At 38.5% G+C, this 23,801-nt stretch overlaps 3 protein-coding genes across 5 annotated transcripts; 2 read left to right on the top strand and 1 right to left on the bottom strand.

Moving 5' to 3' along the window:
• The first annotated feature begins 225 nt into the window (after positions 1–225).
• Positions 226–10,231, top strand: ush1ga (Usher syndrome 1Ga (autosomal recessive)). Of its 2 annotated transcripts, XM_028455141.1 has the most exons (4): positions 226–533; positions 7,263–7,716; positions 7,825–8,621; positions 9,540–10,231. In XM_028455141.1, the coding sequence occupies exons 1-4, from the start codon at positions 370–372 to the stop codon at positions 9,541–9,543; spliced, it is 1,419 nt and encodes a 472-aa protein (XP_028310942.1). In that variant the 5' UTR covers positions 226–369; the 3' UTR covers positions 9,544–10,231. The 2 variants fall into 2 exon arrangements, with proteins under 2 accessions (XP_028310942.1, XP_028310943.1); XM_028455142.1 differs by lacking the exon at positions 9,540–10,231 and having other exon boundaries at positions 7,825–8,625.
• On the top strand, positions 9,540–18,146 carry LOC114468316 (tripartite motif-containing protein 16-like). 2 transcript variants are annotated; one of them, XM_028455140.1, is made up of 7 exons: positions 9,540–9,590; positions 12,090–12,738; positions 14,991–15,086; positions 15,205–15,438; positions 15,624–15,792; positions 17,030–17,104; positions 17,182–18,146. In XM_028455140.1, the coding sequence occupies exons 2-7, from the start codon at positions 12,331–12,333 to the stop codon at positions 17,715–17,717; spliced, it is 1,518 nt and encodes a 505-aa protein (XP_028310941.1). In that variant the 5' UTR covers positions 9,540–9,590; positions 12,090–12,330; the 3' UTR covers positions 17,718–18,146. The 2 variants fall into 2 exon arrangements, with proteins under 2 accessions (XP_028310941.1, XP_028310940.1); XM_028455139.1 differs by lacking the exon at positions 9,540–9,590 and having other exon boundaries at positions 11,953–12,738.
• amn (amnion associated transmembrane protein) lies at positions 17,773–19,638 on the bottom strand. Its single transcript, XM_028455143.1, has one exon. It carries the CDS (start codon positions 19,538–19,540, stop codon positions 18,134–18,136), a length of 1,407 nt encoding a protein of 468 aa, XP_028310944.1. The 5' UTR covers positions 19,541–19,638; the 3' UTR covers positions 17,773–18,133.
• Positions 19,639–23,801: the final 4,163 nt, after the last annotated feature.

Here is a 23,801-nt window from a genome sequence, read left to right as displayed (position 1 = left end):
CTCAGACCAAAAACTTACAAAATTTGACCAAAAACATACAAAATGTGACCAGAAACACACAAAATGTGACCAAAAACATACAAACTCAGAAAAAAAACTTACAAAATGTGACCAAAAACATACAAAATGAGTGGAAAAAGACAAAAATACACAAAACAACAACTAAAACACCCACACAAACACTGTGTTGGCCACCGGGAGCACTGTTCTCCACAGGCCGAGCTTTGTGTCTGCGTCCCTGGATACCGTCCGTGCCTCCCCGCCTCTTCACTGCCTGTGCCGGGATAGACCGAGACCTCCCCCGGGGAGAGATCATGGTGATGGTGTTTACTTCACGGTATGGAGCACAGGGTGCTGTAGGTGTGCACCATGAATGACAGGTACCACAAAGCGGCCCGGGACGGGTACCTGGACCTGCTGAAGGAGGCCACACGGAAGGACCTGAACGCACCGGATGAAGATGGCATGACACCGACGTTATGGGCCGCTTATCACGGGAACCTGGAGGCCCTGCGGCTGATCGCGTCCAGGGGGTGGGTATCACCTCCGACAGTGTGTATGTGGAAGGTCCTGCTTCAGTTATTCCATTTATTATTATTTAGATTTCAAGTGTAATTCTGTATTTTTAGATCAATAAGAAGATGTTGTGCACTGATCCTACAAATTCTATCCTTGAATGTAACTGTGCACCTCAGACAATGCAGGTCACCTTTGACAGGTTTACACCAATTACAGGTTCAAGTCTTCTCAGGTACATGACACCTGACATAACACGTTTGCAGGTCTTCATCATCACCTCGAATCGGACAAGTTTGATCATTTTATTCATTCATAATTGTTAGGTGTGACAAATCTTTTAGAAATCTGACGAAATATAAGCTGCGTGGGGCGCTGATTGTAAAGTTGTCCATGGTAAAATAAACAGCATGTTTTTGTAACATTTACCACGTTTAAATACGTTTAAAAAACGTATGTGAATTTTTAATGTTAATTTTGACCAGATTTACAGCAATATTTGTGAAATTTGTGATCTTTTTTCTCATAAAAATATGTCAATGTTGAATCTAAATACTAAATGTTAAATGTAAATGTTAAATGTAAATTTTAATGTTAAATCTAAATGTTAATATGCAAATTCACCAGAGGTACTAAAATAAGAGCTCAAAGTTTTAGATTTAACATTTAGCATATAGATTTAGATTTTACATTTAAATTGTAAATGTAACATTTAGATTTGGATTTGATATTTAAGATTTAGATATAACATTTAGATTTAATGTTTAACATTTTCAATTCAATTCAATTTAACTTTATTTATATAGCGCAAAATACAACAAAGTAATCTCAAAGCGCTGAACAAAATATAAAGCCCATAGTAAGACAGAAAGAACCCAACAAGATCCAGATGAACAAGCATTTAGCGTCAGTGGGAAGAAAAAACCTCCAGCGGAACCAAGTTCAGAGGTGGCAGCCATCCGCTTCAACTGGTTGGGGTTAGTGACCAGAAGGGCAAACAGAATAGGGTAGAAGGATAGTCCATTTGAGTGTCCCAGACTAGTTGAGCCGTGAACCATTGATCAGTCCATCCGAGTGTTGAAGATTAGTTGAACCGTGAACCAATGATCGGTCCATCCGAGTGTCCCAGACAAGTTGAGCCATGAGCCATCGATCAGGAACCGCCAGCTCCATCATCAAGACACCTGAAACAGAAAAGAGAGCAGAGGGCGAGGAGAAGGCACAGATTGCAGGAAAAACATGATACATTATGATACACTCGTTCCTAGTGGTTAGGTCAACATTAAACGTCTTGCGGCATCCTCCATGCTCTGAAATGCTACCACTATAGACGAGGTTTCGTCTTGTACTGGTCACATGTAATGATATATAGGGTGGACATCAGTGTAAATGTGTGAAGCAGTGTGAGCAGTATGATGGGTTATGCAACGAGGGACAGAAGTGCAGGGGTTGTTTACGACCCGGCACAACTATGTCTGACTGGACATCATCCCATTGCAGCCTATTAGAGCTACTGTATGTGTAGATGGTGGATTGTGTTTGAATATAATGTTGGTGTGCTATTATAGAATCTTAGTTCTTAGTTCCTATTTTTAGGTTTAGGGCCTAAATCCTAGTGGTTTGGTTAACGCTATTATACGGTATATACTTTAGCAAAAAAGTCGTTTTTGAGTTTACTTTTAAAGGTGGAGAGGGTAGCAGCCTCTTGTACTACGACTGGGAGCTGGTTCCAAGGGCGAGGAGCCTGGTAGCTGTATGCTCTGCCTCCTGTTCTACTTCTAGACACTTTAGGAACTTCCAGAAGACCAGCAGACTCTAACAGGTCTCTAAGATATACAGGAGCTTGATCATGTAGAGCTTTGTAGGCTAACAGGAGGATTTTAAACTCTATTCTAGATTTTACAGGAAGCCAATGAAGGGAAGCCAATACTGGAGAAATATGCTCTCTCCTGTCAGTACCTGTTAGTAGTCTAGCTGCACCATTCTGAAGTAACTGGAGACTTTTTAGTAAGTTACTAGGACATCCTGAAAGTAAAGAGTTACAATGATCTAATCTAGATGTAACAAATGCATGGATTAGTTTTTCAGCATCACTCTGGGCCAAGATATTCCTAATTTTAGAGATATTACGGAGGTGGAAGAAGGCTGTCCTTGTGATTTTTTTTAAAATGAGAGTTAAAAGATAAGTCAGTATCAAAGATAAAGCCTACAATTTTTTACTGTGGTGCTGGGTGACAGAGTAATGCCATTGGCATCCAGAGACACTATTTGCTCTGATAATTTATCTCTAAGGTGTTTTGGACCAAATAAAATCACTTCAGTCTTATCCTGGTTAAGAAGGAGAAAGTTACGGCTCATCCAGGATGTGATGTCTTTAAGACAGGCATGGATTTTAAATAACTGATGAGTTTCATCTGATTTCATTGAGAGATAAAGCTGTGTATCATCTGCATAGCAATGGAAATTTATATCTTGTTACCTAGTGGAAGCATATATAATGTAAAGAGTATTGGTCCCAAAACTGAACCTTGTGGAACTCCATTTAGATTTAACATTGACATATTTTTACAAGAAGAAAATCACAAATTTCACAAATATTGCTGTGAATTTGGTCAAAAGTAACATAAAACAAATTCACATACATTTTTTGAAAGTGGTTTGTTGCTAAATGTTGCAAAAAGTTGCTGTTTATTTTTGGCATGCACAACTTTACAATCTGCGCCCCATATAAGCTGAGCAAGTGCACAGAGCTATCCACATATCTTCATCATTGGAATAACTAGTTATTTTTTTATAGGTTTATGAACTACATGCTTTAAAAAAAAAACTAAAAAAAAAGATTGATGTTTAGATTGGTATAGTTTGGAGGTAGTTCTTCAGTCACATCAATATAGAAACTTCATGAATAACTTCAAGATTGAAAAAAGAATGTTATTCATGAATTTCAGCAGAAACCCAGTTTTTAAAATGCTGTATTACATTGCAAGTGATAGACATTTAATTATGATTCATGTTCATGCCAATTGATGAAGCCCTCATTGTAGTTGATTGACCTGGTTGGCATGCAAGAAAAAAACAACAATTAGTTAAAACTTGTGCACACTTTCATCTTATAAGGTCATCCACATCTATGTATAACAGTTCATATTTCCCACAAAACAAGTGCTGTGTGCTCTGTGAAGGACACTGTACACCTCTAGTGATAGCAGCAGCCAGAAATAAACCATAGATTGACACAGGGCTCTAAAAGTGAACAATAACAGAAGTCATAACTCAACTATGCTGTGAAGTGCAAATATGCCTTGAAGTGTTCAACAGTTTCATGGGAAAAGTGGCATACCTGTTGTACTTGTAGTTGTAGAATGTATTGCAGGCACATCAAACTGTCACAGATAGCGATGGTGAGATCAGTTGTTGATAAAATAAGAAGGGAAAGATGAAAGATCCTGACCTATCACTGCCGAGGATCATCATACGTGGAGTCCGGGTCACACATAAATTATGAAGTGTAAACCTTTCGAATTAAATGTATGGCTTGCTGTGATGAATTTGTTGCATAATTTGTGCTGTGAAAGCGATAACTTTTATCAGTCTAACAACGGAACATTAATTTTGTAAACACTTTCAACGGGCGTGTTGATTCTTTTTGGTTAGGCGTTTATGGTGATTGAAAGTCATTGTTTTTGAGAACATCACCACGAGCTTTTCCACTCGTCATCCTGCAAGATCAGCTACTAAGTTGGTGATATGGACTGTCAGATATTGATACAGATGCATCTCTGCAGATTTATCATCATTTTCTATGTGGCTAAATTTGGATGTAGTTGGCAGTTTCATCATATGCATGCACCGGTACATAGTGGGTTCTAAAATGAAAGAAAAGTATGGTTAGATATGTTCTCTTCAACAAACTGCTCTGGAAAAAAATGTATTGTTTTTTTTTGTTTTGAATATTTTTTAATTAAAACAACACACAATCTTAAATAACTGTATTTCTATACTTACACTTTGTGAAATATAAATCTATTTCAACTAAAATGCAGTTAAAAAAAAATGACAAAAAAAAAGAAAATAAATTAAAAAAAAAAATAAAATATATATATATATATATATATATATATATATATATATATATATGAGCTCATACATAATCAAAAACTAATTCTAGAAAAAAATTGTCTGGAGAGTCACCAGAAATTCTTGATATCAAAATGGGGTCACGATCCAAAGAATGTTGGGAACCACATTCCAACATTATTTACAAAATGAGATTCTTCAAAATCTGTGTTTTCAGTCGTCCATTCCTTCATTACGTTTTATAGTTGTTTTTGAATAGTTTTCTTCGCGAAGCGTTGTCGTCGGACAAAGGGGGTACTTGGATTCAGAAATAAGAGAAAGGCGGTACTTGAGCAAAAATGTGACGCTAAGGGTCGACCCGTGGAAACAATTGTTTTTATGACATTTCTAGTGAGAAATTTACCCATAACTTATGGTTAGGGTTAGGATTGGCAAATCCTGCCAAAAAGTGGCAGTGAAAAAAAGCTTACGGACCCTTAGCGTTACATAGTGACGCCGAACGTCCAATCCGTAACATCGATATGTGATGAGTTGGGAGTGAGACTGGGTTGTAACAGTAGGGTTACAACGGGGCAGAAAATTACCTGTAAATTTTCACAGAAACTTAAGCTCGGAAATTTTGGGAAATTTAAAAAATATAAACATTTCATGGGAATTGTTTAATGGAATCAAACGGAAATTGGGAGTAACTTTAGATAACTGTCATATCCAAACATAAATATTAACATCCATTCCAAATAAAATTCTGGAAATTTTCCCAATTGGAAACTTTCCATGGGAATTATTTATTGGAGTTATAGGAAATGAAAAGGATGTTAAATATAGATGGGAAAATATCTAAAAATATCCGCATCAGTTATTCAAAAGTTACTTCCAATTTCCGGTTATTGCCAATAAATAATTCCCATGTAAAGTTTACATATTTTGATATACTCAAAATTCCAGAGCTGAAGTTCCTGTAGAAATTTCCGATAATTTTTTTGTCCCTTTGCAACCCTAATATAAATTGAACATATTAAGAATAAATGTAAGAAATTGGCCTCTCATGAACATATTTTGCTGCATGTGAATGTGGTGTTGGGAAAGAAGTATGCAACAAGTGTTCCCTGGACACATCAGTCATTTATTGTATTCCTAACAACTGTGTTCATTGACTGCTGGCGCTCTGTTTGTGACATCATCAGCTATGGATGATGGTGCTCTTAAAGGCAGGCACAACTAATGTGGCCTCCCCTGTAAGAAGATACCAGTAGATCAGCAGTGTTGTCAGAAAACCTTTGGTCATATTACAGGACAGCGACAGGCAACGTTACAACTTATGTAGAGGTAACTCTGAGGTCGGAGACTCACAATTTATGATTGTGGATTTGTGTGGAATCAAAATGGTCGATTCTGGAATTGACCAAAAATGTTAATATTAGGTGTTTGTTCTCAGAAATAGAAAAGAGTTGTGCTATGGCAGTGTTTCTCAAATGGGGATACGTGTACCCGAAGGGGTACACGATGGCACTTGAGAGAGAGCGAGAGAGAGAAATTAACAAATGAAAGCATTAAAAATATGAATTTATAATGTTTATTTTTTTAAATTTATAATCATACTAAACATTGCCAGCAACTCACAAATTGACAACATATTTGAGAACCAATGTGCTATGGCATGATTGATTACTCAAATATGCTACTGAATCAATAGCTTAAAGGCACACCGTGGACTTTTTGACCTTAAGAATTTACCCATGTGAGTTATTTTAAATGATTCCTCAGGCCAATATACAGGGCTTGACAGTATCAATGTTCCGAGCGGGGCTTCCATCTCAAAATACCGACTATGTAAGTTTTGAGAGACGAACCGTCTTTCACCAGGTCATGTGACCTGGAGAATGCCTGGAGAAATTTAACTTTACGGCAGTCACCTGACCACACTCTTGGCTATACATAGTTCCCACGTGATTTCACAACATACGGGCATTTCCCGACACGGCGCCATTGCTGTGGGCAGCTGAAACGAGTTGGCCTCTATTTACAGCCAAAAGAGCACAATATGGTAGTTTTGTGTTGGGTTAAAAGTGCTCTAATCCCTGCGATAGTTCAGTTAAACGTGGATTCTTTAGTAAGGGAAATCGGCAAGTCAGATCCGTAACTTTGGGATAAGGATTGGCTCTAAGGGCTGGGGTGCAAAGCAGCGCTAAGCTACAGTCTATGGGCTGGAGGAGCAGCCGCCCCCGCCCACTTTTCTCCCCGCCGCGGCAGATTCGGTGCTCAGCCCGCGTCGGTGGCGCTTCCCGCCTACTACCTGGTCTTGCCGCCGTTGTCAGTCCCCTTTGCTGGGGGTCGGAGGGTCGGGCGACCTGGTGTGCACGGGGTCGCCCGTCCGCCATGCCGACCCTCGGCGAAGGGGGCAGACGACTGCTTCGCACCCAGCCCTTAGAGCCAATCCCAAAGTTACAGGTCAACTACTTTCTGCATACACAATCAAAAGACGAAGGGAGGCTGGCCCGACTGACTGTTTGTTGATTTTTGCGGCCCTTGTTGCGTGAAAGTTACCGGTCTTGTGCCCCTAGTGGCCAAAAGTTACACAGTGTGCCTTTAAGGAAGTAAACTTTTACCAAAACGATTCTTCATTTTCATCGGAGCCAACCTGTTTTCTCTATAATCCTTCTGACCTGCAGAGGAAATCCTGACAAGTGTGATATATGGGGGAACACGCCTCTCCACCTGGCAGCGGCCAATGGTCACGTCAACTGCTTGTTCTTCCTGGTGTCCTTTGGTGCCAACATCTGGTGCCTGGACAACGACTACCACACACCACTGGACATGGCCGCCATGAAAAACCATATGGATTGTGTGCGTTATCTGGACTCCATTGCCACCAAGCAGACAGGCCTCAACCCGAAGCTGGTTGGCAAGCTGAAGGACCGAGCATTTCGTGATGCTGAGCGACGAATCAAAGACTGTGTGAAGATGCAAAAGAAACACCATAAACGGATGGAGCAGAAGTTTCTTAAAGATGCCTCTGATGCCTCGATGTCTGATGTCATGAGTTTTACTAGTTACACCAGCAGCTCTGTTAGCCACAGGCATCACAACTTTAGTCCAACTACTGTCAGTGTGCCATATTCCCAGGTTTGAAATTATCTCGAGTTATTCCTTCACCTTTGTATTAGTTTTTTTTTAAATTTTATTTAGCATTAACAGTATTTCCCCATCACTGCTTTAATTCTCTCCCATTAGGCGACTCTTCATGCCACAAATCGAGGTAAGACAAAGATACAAAAGAAGCTCGAGAAGAGGAAACAAGGAGATGGCACTTTCAAAATCTATGAAGATGGAAGAAAGAGTGTGCGTTCGCTCTCTGGATTACAGCTGGGTAATGACGTCATGTTTCTTAAACAGGGGACTTACATCAACCCAAGAGACAGAGGCCGACGCAATATTCGCGACATGTTCCCCAGAGACAATGATGATGCCATTTCCCGTGCCATTAGTGAGCCTGACCTCCATGGAACCGATGTGGAGTATTCCGAAATCAGCACAGATTCTGGACATGATTCCCTCTTTAACCGACCTGGCCTTGGTACAATGGTATTTAGGAGGAACTATGTTAGCGGGGGATTGTTTGATCTTGGTGTCCGAGACGCAGCCAGCGAGGATCAATTAAGTAATAGTGTGCATTTACACAGCAGGTTGAAACACTACCCAAGTGCAGATGATGATAGCATTGGCAGTGCTCGCAGCCTTCAGCAGAGGAACCTGGAGGAGCTTCCTTGGGAAGAAGTGGAATTAGGGCTGGATGATGACAATGAGCCAGAAACAAGCTCTCTAGAAGTCTTTCTCGCCACTCAAAGTATGAGTGAGTTTTTGTCCATTTTTAGGAGGGAGAAGATTGATCTCGCAGCACTGGAGTTATGCTCTGATCACGACCTAAAGAGCATTCATATTCCACTCGGACCAAGGAAAAAGATTTTAGATGCTTGTAAGAGAAGACTGGAGGCTATAGAGGACCACGACTGCATGGAGGACACAGAATTGTGAGTCTTGGTCTTTGTTTGTTAAAGAACGTATTTATATGTGCTTCTGTATTATTTGGATGAATGACTTTACCTGAGAGGGTAGCTTCCATCCATACATACATCCACTTCATCCTTCCAACTAGAGCCACTGATATGGAATGTTTAGGGCTGATGCCAATTACAGATATTAGAGGTTTTAAAAATAAGATTCCTGGCGTATCTGCTGTTGATAGCTAATATATCGGCTGATATATATTACTATAATAATAACGTTTAAAAATGCTAAAACAGGGGTAATATGGTCACATTTCTGGGTTCTTGTTAAAATATGAAATAACAACATTAATATACACAGGATGTATACTTTACATAAACACATTTCATTTTGAAACCAAAATATGGTTCAAGACAAAGAAGCAAATCACTAGTAAATAAAAAAAAAAAATATTGACCTATAATTAGTTTAATCGGTCATGCTCTACTTCACGCATAAATTTGTTCTCGCATTCAAATTCACCATGCATCATACATGCTTTTATTACTTAATTTGTAGTGTGGAATGTTAGAAAAGACTTGATCAGGTCATATTACTCAAACAGAGATTAATAGTTATTTTACCTTTGAAGGAAATAAATGAAAATTTAAATTTAGAAGTACCTGGAAAATAATGTCAATAAATCCAATAAAAACAAAATATTATGTTTTTAAAGTACAAAATAACCACTTATTTATGTCTGAAGATTTTAGATGCAGGCCATTGTAATTGATCAGGACACTCCTAATGAAAACCAACATTTCTTTAAGGTTTATATATTAATTATTAAACCTTATATCATAGAGTAAGGATAAGACTCCATGGCTTTGATTGGCTCCTTTACATACCATTTGATCAATACAAACCTAGATGTTCTTTCCTGTCTTTTCTCTGCTCTGCAGATAACAGAAGATGTGAATGATATTCTGCTTTGAGCTCACCCATCCTTAAAGGTCAGTGCAGCAGCATTACAGTGCCTCACATTGCATCTCAGCCAATGACACCATAAGGACCATATACACCTCGTATGATGAGAGAGGTGAAAGATCAACTTTCAACAGAAACCTTTTAACTGCTGTGTTTGCTCAGGATGATCTCTGAAATCATCCCTTCCCATTGATTGCTCTGAATTCCCTGCAACGCATGATTTCACACTCTGAAAGACAATTATTGAAGTGCAGTAATGTGTCGTGTCATTGGATGCCATGTGACTTTGCTAACAGAGGATGGCTTGTGGGATCCTTGTCCCGTGAACATTTTTTCCCCTGTGGGGTTAAACTACCTACCGTAACTCCTGTGCCTGCATTGCTTGTGCCTGTGCATTAGATGCACATCATTCATGTTTTTACATATTTAGATTTTTTTTTTTAATTATTTGTTACCACTATTTTTGAAAATAGATGTTTATTTATTGACATTTTTGTTCATGTTTACACACAACAGGCCATATTAGGCCTAGCAATGACTGGTACTGATGACCAATCGCATACTGAGAGAACTTTAGATTTGCAGCAGGATTGTAAATTATGTTAAGATACAGTATTGTTTGCAGTCAAATATATATGATATTACACTAGACGCTGAATAACTTTTTGTCTACCACTCATAAATCTTTGTATGTTTATTAAAGGCTTGTACTCTTGGTACAATATCTGCACATATAAGCATTGATGTTTGCAACCTAACACATTTGAATTTTTATTTTTTTCCAACTTTATTAAAATAAACATTTTTAATGCGTCAAATGACTTTTTGGTTGTTGTTCTCCTCATTGCGTTGTTTTGTAGAGTGCAGAATACTGTACTATGGGATTTTGCATGTCCATAAGTAGCATATATTTCATGTTTTTGTGCATTGTTTTGAGCTCATTGGAAAAGCGGATTATATGGATACTGTATACAATAGTTAGATGTTAATTATTACTCTATATCTGATCAAGATTGACTAATGATTGTTAGGTGAAGTAAATTGCAGTGTAATTGTTTTCATCTCATTTTATTTTTTAGTTTTCATCCTTTCCCAATAAGCCTTCACACTCTCGGAAATATCGCACTCGTTCAGTTCTCGCACATGAGGTCAAAGGTCAAGTAGGATAAACTCGCCATGGCTGACGTTGCAGGCAGCGAGTCTGACAGAGATTTAGATTATTTTTTTTCCCGTTGGAGCGTTTATTCCTTGAATGTTTTTTTTTTTTGTTGCAGAAACGTGGTATGGGTCTCCAAGGTAGAAATGCAGACTTAGCAGCTAAAGCTAATGTTGCAGACGAGCTAAAAAAATTTGGTTTTTCCTGCTTTTAAAACTCAAATCAGCTGATCAGTGCTGTTTCACTTATCGACCTGTTTAATGTCCATTTGGTGCACTTCCTTCAAATTTGTAAACAGAATTCTAATAGCTTAATAAAAATAATCGTGGACCTGGATAGTGAAAGGTGTACCTCGTAAATGTAAATTTTCAAAGTGAGAACACATACTGTCCTTTTCACACTCGGAAATCTCCCTTGTCCCATCAATAATAATAATAATAAAATAATAAAAACCCTGGTCCCTCGTCAAGTTTGAATATGTGTAATATGAATAATATAAACACTAAAGATCTCTGGACTAAAATGACAAAACACTGTTAGGTTGGAAATATCAAGAGAGCAAACGTGCTTGTTGACGTTTATATCCCTCTCGACCTGTGACCCCCTTAAGTGGCACATGCGCAGTTACCGAGTGTGAAAAGACTTATTAAAAACAGGGACTTTATGATATTGTGCTAAAATAACAGCTCCACAAGGCATGCCCAAAAGCAACTGAAAGGGGAATGTTGGAGCTACAGTGACTACAGTGCTGTAACCTTTTTAAAGACAGAGAAGGTTATCTTAATTTGTAAGAAAAACTTACATTTACTACAATTGCATAGCCTGTTTTTAATAAAAACAACAAAAAACTCAAAATAAACTGTTTACATTGAGCACAAATACAGTGTGAACTCTGCACTACACCACTTGTATTCATGTTGTATGTTGTACTACACAGCTCATGAGGTCAGTCAACATCCCGTCTAAGTCATTGTCTGTTTACAATACAGCTGTTTATGCTTCTGCCATAACACACGTCTACGTGTTTGAGGTTGTGTGTGATACAAATGTGTGCAAAACATGTCTTCATAGCTTATGTTTTTGTAAAAGTCACTTGCTGCATGCGTGCATGTGTTATGTCACATTTGTTTTGTGTGACATAAAACCAGGAAGTTGTTGTGTAGATAGGGAGGGGGCTGTCTTTGACTAATGTGGAAAAACACACCCCCAAACTTACAGACTGAGAGGAAAGAAAGTAAAAAGATTTGTGAACGTCTTAAACTAGAATTAGTAGTGTTTTTTTTTTCTTCATAAAGGAGCAGCAGGAGGTTCATTCCCTTTACTGGAATAACATCCTAACACACTCATTTCCTTTCCCTCGTCTTTGTAGTCTGCTTTGTCCTAAACTTAGAAAGTCTGGATCCAGGACAAAGAAAGAAGGGAAAAAAAGCAAGGGAGGGGTGAAAAATGAGATAGTTCAGCTGCTGAAGAACAAAACACCTTAGGCGTGGTTCTCAATCCCTGCTTTATGTACTTCCCCTGAGAGATTGGATGTTGGAAAAACCTGGGAAAACTACTGAAATTTCATAGAAGGCCAAGTGCCAGTCTGAGGCTGAAAGGAGGACTGAAACATGGCGACTCCAAGCAGTGACAATGAGGGACACATAAAGAGCAGTCCACACAGTGATGGGGATCAAGAAACGGAGGATCCTGCAAATGACGGGTTGTTGCTGCTGCCAGAAGATGTGTTATGTGACTCCTGCATGGACGGCCCCACCAAAGCAGAGAAATCCTGCCTGACCTGCCTGGTTTCTTATTGCGAGGCTCATCTTCGACCCCATTTGGAGAATGCCAAGTTTCAGAACCACCGTTTAGTGGCTCCGCTCCATGACATCGACTGTCACATGTGTGCGCTGCATCATCTGCCTCTGAAGCGCTTCTGCCTGGAGGACGGCTGCTGTTTGTGTCTGGAATGTGAGAGTCAGCAACATGAAGGGCACGCCACACGATCATTGGAGGAGGCACGAACAGAAAAAGAGGTCGGAAAAATATTATCAGCACATTTTTCTTAAGGAGGGTAAAAAAAAGGGGAGTATTTAATATTCTAACTTATTTACACATTTTTACTATTGATCTGATATTAATATTACAACAAAAAGTGATTAAACTATTTTACTGATCTTTTCATAATACTGCAGTAGGTTTGAGTTTTCATGCATTGTTTGTCATCAGGCAGCAGAAGAGAATTATACCGTTAGTTTTGTGTTATAGGCACCAGAGGTTACAAGTAATGAACTACAAATACTTCATTATTGTACTTAAGTATTTTTTTCTGGTATCTGTATTTTTCTTTAGTATTTATTTCTTTTGGCGACTTTTCACATTTACTTCTTACTTTTTTAAACAAATATCTGTACTTACTTTCCAAAAACCTGGAGAACATGATTCTCTTGAAGCTAAATGAAAAATGTTGGTAGTTTGAGCTTTTTTTTCTGTTAGGTAGGTCCCTTAGTTTTATAGCTGAAATTTTCAAGTCTTTAAAGATATTTAACTCAAAGCTGTTCTGGGTTTATTTGAGCATTTGCATTTTTTTTTTAAGCCTTTTATTCACAAATTGTATCTCTGATGAGAGCTAAATTATCCAGGTGTTCAAAGGTAACAGATTTAACTTGTTTCCATATAAAATTTGCTGGTTTAAAAACCTTGTTTTATTATTGAAGTGACCTTTGTTTTACTTTTTTTAATTTTTTTACTTAAGTACATTTAGTAGCGTGTCCTTTTTTTTTTTTTTACATTTACTCAAGTAAGGGATCAACTTCAATACTTTTACTTTAACCAGAGTCGTTTTTTATTCAAGCATCTATACTTTTACTTGAGTACTGAGGAGTGGTACTTTTGCCATTTATCCTTGTATCACTTCTATCAAAACAACAGCAAATATGCTTGAATGACGCTTTAGTATAGAATGTCAGTAAAATCAATAGAAGCTGAAAATGAATATCAAAGAGTATGTAGAAAGAACTATATAGTTCTAACATTTAAAAAATTTTTTTTTTTTGGTTTTTTTTTTAAAAAAAAAAAAGGTGGAATTTATCATTTTATGATGATGGAGGTAGACTTGTGTCTTTATTATTCAATCCCAAAAAACTTTTAAATGAAAAAAAAAATCACTTAAATAAAAAAAAAAACATTTTCCAATAATAAAAAAAAAGTCTTCAAATGCAAATATTTTTTGGCATTTGAACACTTTTTTCTTTGATGAAAATATTAATTTTGATTGAAGTAAAAAAAAAATGATTGAAAAGAGAAGTGATTTTTTTTATTTTTTTTATTGAAAAGTTACTGTGTTTTTTATTGAATAAAAAAGACACAAATCTACCTCCATAATATACAACCCTTCGTTTGCTAAAATTGTTATAGCTATAACCAAATCTTTAATAACTAGTACAGTGCCCGTCGAAAATATGTATTCATATAGTGGAGCTTAAGAAGAGTTGTCAATTATGGGCAAATTTGTATGTGTTTAGAAGGTTGGATGTATAAAGAGGTGTACATACTTTGTACTCTGAAGTATATTTGCGGGTGCAAAGTAAAATAGCGTGTGCAATTTCCTTGGTGTAATTCTATGGGACATGCGCATGATAAATTGATAATAAAGTTTGCACCAATGTTCGCTGGACTTAAGCAAATGGATAATAAACGTCATCCCTGTCCTTAGACTCTCCTTCGGCAAGGAAAAACTAAAAAAAAAACCCATTGGGAAAATTAATTACACACAAACATGTCATGTACATCCAAGGTGCGCATTAGGTTATAAACACGTGGTGAAAATATCAGCGTTTAAAATGGTGTGTTCACGGAGAAATGTTTACACGGACTTTGCGGGCATGTGTTCACAGTATAGAGCTAGAGAATATCTGGACGCCCCTCCCCCTCTCATGTCCGATCTAACCCACTTTCAAAATGAAATGAAAATAAATGTTTTGCAACACCAAATAAGTCCAGAATAATGGATGCACACACTTGGGCTATGTGCAAGCTGTTAAAAAGGTTTCAGGTTGTTCAGACACTGCGTCAGGGAGATATGCACTTTACACACACACACGCACACACAGACCTTCCTTGATTTATAGATAGATGTGCATTTAAACCTGTGCATTTTTCATCTGTTGAAATTTGCAAGATGTTCTCACAGTGGGGAAAAAGGAACCTTATATTAAAACAATTAAGTTATTGATGGAACTTTAACCTTAAGAAACAATTTTTGGTCCTTTGTTGTAATTCTTTGTAGTCTGAGCTACAGAATAAGCACAAGTTGATCTGTGAGGCTGCCTCAGCTGCTGAAAAAGCCATTGGAAACCTGGACAGAAACAATGACCTGATTAAGGTATTCTTTTGTTTGCGTCACACTGGGATCCCCTTGTTGCACAATAGTGTGGTATGAGTAAGCAGACTCTAACAATAATCCTCTTCCTTTTGTCCTTGTTCTGTTTTTGTATTTAAAGTCATCTGTGCAGGAGCTGTGCAGTGGGGTGGAGGAACAGTTCGCTATGCTGCAGGCTGTGGTGGAGGAGGCCAGGAAAGGGGCAGTGGAGGTGCTGGAAGGAGAGCAGAAACAGGCCCTCAGACAGGCTGCAGGCATTCAGGCACATCTGGAGCAGAAAAGAGTAGAGTTAGAGAAAACAGATGCTCAATTGAACAAACTGTCTACGATCAAGTCTGACGTTGACTTTCTGCAGGTATGCATAGAATGAAAACACGTGTGCATGTTAGTAAATGGCTCAGGGGGGTTCTGCAAGCATTCAATGTTTTAGCACTACATTAGTGTTAACACTGAAAGAGGAAATCAGTTCCTTTTGTCTTCCTTTAAACAACTTTGTTTCCGGAATGTTACCTCACGTACGTTACTTCTAACTTATTCCAGGAATACTCAGAGTGGAAAAAAGGAGAGACCGACGTATGTGTGCCTCGTGTTTCTGTCACTCGTATGACTCATCTGACCTCCTACGCTCAAGTCGTGACTGATGCGACTCAGGAGCTATGTGAAATGATTTCCTCTTCTTACAGGAAAAAGCTCAGCACCATTAACAAAAGTAAAAGCTTCCCTTTATCTTCTGTTTCACATCACGTATCCTGGTTGGCAGCTTTAAGTCAAACTTGTTTATCCATCAGTCAGATAATAACAACAAGGAAGATCAAGATGTTGTTTTTCAACAGCTTTTACACAGTAATTTACCACATAAGGCACCATTGATCCACTTACAGAGGTGAAACTAATGGATTACAAGTACTCAGTACTGTAATTGAGTTGCTTTTATGGGTACTTGTACTTTTTGAGTATATTTTTAAATCAGTCATTTTACTTGTACATGCGTATGTTTTAAAACAAAAAAATGGATTCTTTACATTTCTACACCCAACTGTTACTGAGTAAATTATTAAGAAAATTGATACCTTAAACCACAGTGCTGTAATTATTTCAGGTCAGTTTATGAAGACGTATTTCTATATTCCATGTTCTTCCATTTCTGATAAAAGCCACTTTCTATGGTTCAGGTTGTGGTTTCTACCCATTCTGTTGTTACTAACATGGCACAATTTTAGAGTTCATAAATGTAGCTGTACTTAGAGCATGATCATTTTTTTTTCATTTTGAATTGAAATTCATTGGTGTTATTTTATTTTTTAAAATAATTGTACATTTTGACAAACCTTTTATTTTATACAGATCCAATTGTGGTAGATTTGGTCTCTTTCTTTTTAAGTTTATACATGAGATGTTTACTGTATGCAAGGGAGCCGTGGCAAGATTTAATACCAAAAATAAATGTGGCGAGTGAAAGTAACTAGTAACTTTGACTTTGAGTATTATTTGATTTAGCTACTTTTTACTTGTACTTGAGTATTTTATGTATGACTTACTGAAATTCAATCAAGTAACGGTACTTCTATTTGAGTAGGATATATCTTTACACCTCTATCCATATACACAAGTACCATGACCTTATTGGCTAATCATTGATTTTGTGTTATTTTTATCCACCCTGGTTTGAGACTGAACCAAACAGAGTTATAAACATGGTAAAAGAATGGTCTGACCCTGTCATTTAGCTATCATATTATTTTCAGTTGAATTCAGGGTTTCAATTTTAGTGTACATTCTTACATAGAGTACATCTTTATTTTGAGCAAATTATCTCTGATTTATTGATCAATGAGGCCTACACTATGGATTTATCCCAAAAAAAAACAAAAAAAAAATGTCCGACAGCTTTAAACATGCAGTAATTTGTTCAAAACCATAAATAATCTCTTTAAAATGATTTACAGGCACTAAATTGATGATGCCAGCGACTCTACAATCATCCCTGCCAGACCCTCAAACCCGAGAGGAGTTTCTGAAATGTAATAATTTATTTCACATCAATATGTAAAATTTTAGCATTTTTCATGCCCATGTTAATGATGCTTTTCTTTCTCAGACATTAAGAGTTTAACCTTTGACCCTGTCACCACTCACAACTTTCTGCGTTTAATGGAGGGCAACCGAAAGCTGACCAACACCAGTCCATGGCAGCACAGCTACCCAGAGCACCCAGATCGCTTTGAATACTGGCGCCAAGCCATGAGCTCAGAGAGCCTTTACCTGGGGAGACACTACATTGAAGCAGAGCTGAGTGGGGAAGGTGCACATGTCGGTGTCACCTACAAGAGCATTCCCCGTAAAGAAGAGCACAGCACCAGTTGCATCACTGGCAGTGCTTTTTCCTGGTGCATCGGAAGGAACAGTCGTGGTTTCTCAGTGTTTCACGCTGGTGCAGAGACGGTGTTAGAAGTTGAAGAGATCTCCAGGATCGGTTTGTATCTGAATTTTGACCAGGGTTGTGTTTCTTTCTATAGTGTCAGTGATGATATGAGGCTACTCCACTCTTATACGACTGATTTTACTGAACCCTTGTATGTTACTGTCTGGCTATCAAAGAAAGACAATGTTGTGTCTCTGATTCATGCACAATGATGTATTTTGTTAGAAATCAACTTCACTGTGAGCTTGTAAAAAAAAAAGTGGAAAAAACAGTTTTCACCAAGATTTATTGGAATTACGCAAGATGTTCAATTTTTAGAGGGTTTCCTACATGTGATAGAAAGTTTGATTTACAACTCTTGAGTGACAACAGCAGCATTAACATAAAACAAGTGTGCAGCAGGAGTTTTATTGCAGCTGTGTTGTATTCTTTACGGGCCCTAAATGAGATAGGAACGGAGGATTACATAAAGTGTAGTGGCAGTCATTCTTTTTTTTCCCCCTCTTTATTATTTATTCGATCATTAAAAGTTATGTTGTTCATCAAAAATTCATAAACGTTTGTTGCCAATGTGCAAAAATACAACCGCAGAATTGTAAAATGGTCACATAACAGAGCAATAAACTCATCAGGCATTGAAATCTGTTTCATTCTCATCATAAACTGGGTTAACAAAGTGCACACCTGTCTGACTCAGTGCAATGCTGGCGCTTGTTTCATACAGACTAGGCATTTCAGGCAGCATGCTGGGTTTATCAAATATGGGATTATCAAAGCCATGGTCTAGAGGCCCTCCAAGATCTCCTATGTCATGGTTTGACCTAAAGATGATCAAAGATGGCATTGGTGGCATTCGGAGAACCCTCCTCTGAACCAAGACAACCAAGATAACAATGAGTGTAAGTACAAGTAAAACCCCAAATACAACTCCCACCACCATTCCAGCAGTTCCACTAGATTGTGAGCTGTTGCTCCCAGATGATGCTTGGAATTCAGCCTCGGTGATTCCCAAGTTGGAGCCGTGAACCCGTGCATCGTTGATGATATCCCACGCTAGGTCTTCTGCCAGTTTTCCTTTTCCTCCATCCAGAATAACCACCTGGATATCAGGTGATGTACCAAATGGTAAGATCCCCAGAAGGCGCTGGGACCTTTGGACTTTGGACATGCCCAACTGAATGGATTTGTATTGTGGCAGGATGAGGAAAAGGTGATTTATTCGCTCCCTGTAATTCTGCAGGTTGAAATTGGAAGCGAATTGGATTGTGAGGATGGCACCACAAATCCCACAGCAGTGTCCCAGAGGTAGAAGAGGCTTCTTACAGCTCAGGGAACCACATGTCACTGTGCTGCAAATATCCTGGTGGTTTACAGAATTCCCGCAGACACACCCAGATGGATCCCCACATCCTGGGTTTCCAACAGTGACCACAGATGACCCTTGAAACTGCAGTCGGCCTGTTCGTGAACTGAGATACTGCGAGAACTCCGATCCAATTTCGTAAGTCTTCCCCAACAGAAACACCGTTCTGACTGGAATGATGGGCTGACTCGAGCTCGTGTCAACTCTGAAGGAAGTGTCTTTTTTGAAAACAACGTCGTCATACGCACACGGAATACTCTCCTCGTGAACAGAGAACAGGAACTTTTCAAACTGCAGGTCACTTAGTGTGGAAGCCGTCTGCCACAGAGCTGGATTAAACCACTGAACAGGCTGTGAATCTGTAAAATGAGCAGTTACTCCTTGTCCACAGCCTGACTCCTGTCCGTTGTCAACATAAAATCCAGCCCCTATAACCAGAATGAACTCTCCATCAATCGGCAACCTCATCTCCTTCACTGCGTGTGCATTCTTCACGAAAACAGATATTTTTCTTTGAGCGGCGAACTGGACTGTGTCGCTTCCACAGGGAACTTCTCCTTTGTCCCAGTTGCTCTTGTTTTCATAGTTTGTGTCAGGTATCCACTGTTTGTACAGAGCACCAGCTGTCCCAAAGAAACAGAAAAGCAGGAGCACATCTGGTATTTTCGACATCTTGAAAATTTGTGACAGACTGACAGAATATTGTGCGACCTTTGCTTTCAATCTTGTGACTCGCTCATGATGCTCACAGCTGAACCGTAAAGTTCATGAGCTCTGAAGCCCATCAGCCTGGCCACACAGGTGACCTGTAAAACATTTACATTTTGTGCAACAACAGACGTGCACAATCAGAATCAGAATCTCTTTATTGTCCCGTTAGTTTTGCAGCAGGAGCTTGCACAAGACAGCGTACACAATGACGCTGTCAACAGAAAGTCTAGGAGTCAGAAAAATGTAAAAAAATAAATAAATAAACATAAAACAACACAATATATAAAACATTATACTTAAATACACACAAACTAAACTTTAGTTCAGAGCTCATACCAAAAATTGGAAAATTACTACCAAACAATTCAAAAGTGCAGTATGGATGTGCAAATCAATAATAAAACATGAAGAAAAGGAGAAATCTAAGGGTTATAGTTGCCATTAAGTAAACAGACAGAGACGTGCAGTCAGGGTAGGCAAGGAAGGCAGTGCCCACCCAAGGGTGAATTGATATTTTAATTATTTGTTTTAATTATAGCATCATTATAAATGATTTACTTTTCAATTTCCGATAGCCTACAGTACCTATAAGTTTGAAAGTGTCAGCATTTTGTACTTTTCATAGCCCAAATTGCTAAACATCGCTATTTCCTAACCGCTGTAAGGCAGGACGGGGCCACACCCCTTCTCAAAAGCACATGGCTGCTCTGCCTCTGTTCCCATAGCGTGTTTTTACGTGTTTGCGCATGCGCAGTCAGTTCCCCAAGAGGAAAACCATTTACATAAAAAGGCAGCTCTCTACGCTGCCTTTGGACGTAACCATGCTATGCTAAATGCTATACGTAAGTTCACAGTACATTAGTGAATTGATATCACGTGACCGCTGCTGCTACGTTCTCTAGCTAGTGGGCGGGATAACACTACAGTCATGATGACGGCGCCAGAGATGATAAAGAAACCTTTTAGGCAAAACAACAGCTTTTAAAAGATGGGAGACCAACACCAGAGCTACCAGACCTTCAGCAAAGGTAAGGTCAGAACATGGTTTGTATTTTCTACAGTGAATGGTACAAAAGGAAGGATTGGCTTTGTGGATGCGCCTCGCTGAGGCTGTTCCGAGGTGTTGTTGTTGTCATTTTCTCCGTGTTTCTGTGTTTTCAACACAAACAACGGATGCGCTGCCGTGTCATGAGATATAACTTGTCGGGAGAGTATGGAGGCTGCCATTAAATAATTGTTTATGTTTCTTTAATGGTGTTTTACGACGTTGATTTTGTTAGATGGCTAAATGCCTGTTCATGTGGATCTTGTTGGGTTATTTCTTTCTTATTATGAATTTTATATTTTGATAAGCGTTTTGAGATGACTTTGTTGTAAATTGCGCTATACAAATAAAATTGAATTTAATTGAATTCAATTAACACTTGCCAGCAGAAACATATGAAATTGTCATTGTTGTTGACATTGGTGGTCTCGATTTGGAACGCCCTGCCTACCCAGCCCTAGTGCTCATGGCACGTCACTGTAAACAGATTATACTGGGGATGAAAGAGGCCTGAAGTCTTTTAGTTCTCCTCATAGGAGCCCGAAAATGAAGGCCCGAGGGCAAAAGCTCAAATTTCCAAGTGGATGATTAGAAGAATCCAGGACAGTATTAGCTGTTATGTTAGACCTGTCTGTTATAGATAGACATTACCTCATCCTGCTGACTTCAATGGGATTTTTCCAGCAGTTTTAATAAGACTACTGAGACGATTCTTATTAGTCAGGTTCAGGTTTCAAAACCATGCAACAATACAAAAGGTTAAAAACAAATTCAATAAACTTGTGTAAAAGAGAATCATCATTTCAGTAGAAACATGGCTGGTTCTCATTTTCCTGAAGAAAAAAAAAACAACCTTTGTTGAACCTTGAAGGTAGCATCAACATGTTGTTCAAAACATAGTTTATTATCAAGGACCACATCTAGATATTTGGAGCTCTCCACCATGTCAACATCTACTCCTTTGATAACAGTTGGTGAAAGAAAAGAGGAAAACTTCCTAAAATTAATAATCATGTTTTAAGAGGACAGGCTTCATGTTTTCCTAAAAATAAAACAATAAAACAACTCTCCACTATAGGTTTTCAATCTGGTAATTTCTTTAAAAATGACTTATATTAGATTTACATCTGTCATGAACACATTTGGTTTGCATATTTAGGAGTTTTTAACCTGATAAAAGATTAAGATCAAGATCACTGTCATCAACAGGAAGATTTCTGTTCTTTGCCAATGTCCCTTTTTTTTTTTTTGCATGGACGAATATGACAATTTGCAACGGGGATGGACAAAAGCATAATACATTTCTGAAAAAAAATGTACGATACATTTTGAAGTCCATTTAAGTAAAAGCAATTTCATTTATATTTGTTTTGTAGACTAGCTGTATAAATTCAGTGTATTCACTAAAAGTAATGAATGCAGAGAACAAATAGCATCTTATGCACCTCCAATTTAATGGTCTCAAAATTAATTTTGCGCTGTGGTCTACTTTGCTCTCCTACCTTCTCTAATGTTGAAGACTTTACATGCACAAAATGCTCATTCAGTAGTTGATCAAGTTGCAGGTTCATTTTAAATGTTCAAAATGAACATTGTGGATGTAGACGTTGCTTCAGTCAGTGGCAGTGCATTCAACAGCCTTGCTATTACTGGCACATTTTCATCATCTATCTCACCATGTGATGTTGTGCACAGTCATGCTGAGGCTCAGAAGTGAGGCCTCAGGCCACCTGGATTAAACCATTCATTAAAGTATGGCAGTGGCTATCCATACGGTTGCCGTATCAATATACCGATATTCTATCTGTACGCAGCGCCCCTCATTGGCCAGTTTAGGTCACGTGATAAACTGTAAACCTAACGCTAACCCTAAACCTAACCCTAAAAATTGTTGCGATATAGGGTTATAACCAAACCCTAACCCTAACCCATAAGAAGCTACGTATGTGTACTTCGGTAACCGTACCAATAGCACCTAGGGTTGTCCATCCGGCAACCGTACGATTAGACACTTTCTTAAAGTACAGTATTGTCATTCACGTTTGGCCTTTTTATTCACTAGCAGGTTATGTGTTCAGTCTACTCATAGCTGTCGTCATGATTGTCAGTCGTCAGCTACCGTCTTTGTGACTAACCAGTTAACGTGACATTTCCCGTTGTGCAAATCATGTTTTTATTTGATCAGATCACTGCAGTTTAGGAAATCCCCGCACACAGGCATAATCCAAAAGCACATACAGTACACTTAAACTAATTAAAATTATAGTTTTAGTTCCAGTTTCTGTGAAGTCATGCCAAAGACGGTGTGCAGCTGCACACTGCATTTACTCACTACATTTTTAATTACTTTTAATCTCACTCTTTCTACAAACCTAATAATGTAGGTGTTAGCAGTCACAGACGATTCACTGCGCCAAACGGAGATTCCTGATTTGAATTTAATCACTGACAACAGTGTATATGAAGGAAATTTATTTTTAAAGCCCATGTTTAAGAGAGAACTTCGTATGACTGTTGTTTAAATTGCGGATTTTGGCTGTGGCATCATAAAGTGTAAATGCACATTATATTATATATTCAGCACAACCAAAAGGGCTTTTGCGCCATTCCTTCCTTTTAATGCTCCCTTTTTGTTTCTCCCTTACTAGAGTGTAGCACTACCCTCTCTTATTACATCTTTGCAGACAAGTTGAAAAGAAAAAAGAAGTGTACATGCAGCCACTTGTCTTGTCTATTTAACAATGAATACAGCGTCTTTTGCATCTGCAATGACTTACCGTATGTAATGTGGGAAAACGTGGGGCGGGTTGTAGAAATACTGATAACTTTTATAATCTGTGAGGTTGAGATAATGTCAGAAGAAGAAAAGAGACACAGCCCTGCTGATTCACTTTATAAATATTATAGTAATAGTGTGCTTAATGATACTTTCGTCAGTCGCCGGCAGCTTTGTTTACCAGTTTGATTGCAGGAAACGTGTGTCAGAGCCCAGTGTGGATGTTTGGCTGCTACTGGTGACCTCAATTGTTGAGTTAGTCATCAGCTACTTCACTATTGTTACAGTCGTTGCAACAGAAGCCAGAGAGAGACTACCTGAATGTCCCTAACCTCTCCTGGGCTGTGCTTCTTGTGCTGCACCTTGTTTTTCAGAGCTATTTCATCATTAAAGGCCCGTAT

The sequence above is a fragment of the Gouania willdenowi genome, chromosome 8, assembly GCF_900634775.1.
Source record: "Gouania willdenowi chromosome 8, fGouWil2.1, whole genome shotgun sequence".
NCBI lineage: Eukaryota > Metazoa > Chordata > Actinopteri > Blenniiformes > Gobiesocidae > Gouania > Gouania willdenowi.
This window is presented reverse-complemented; position numbering and strand designations above follow the sequence as displayed.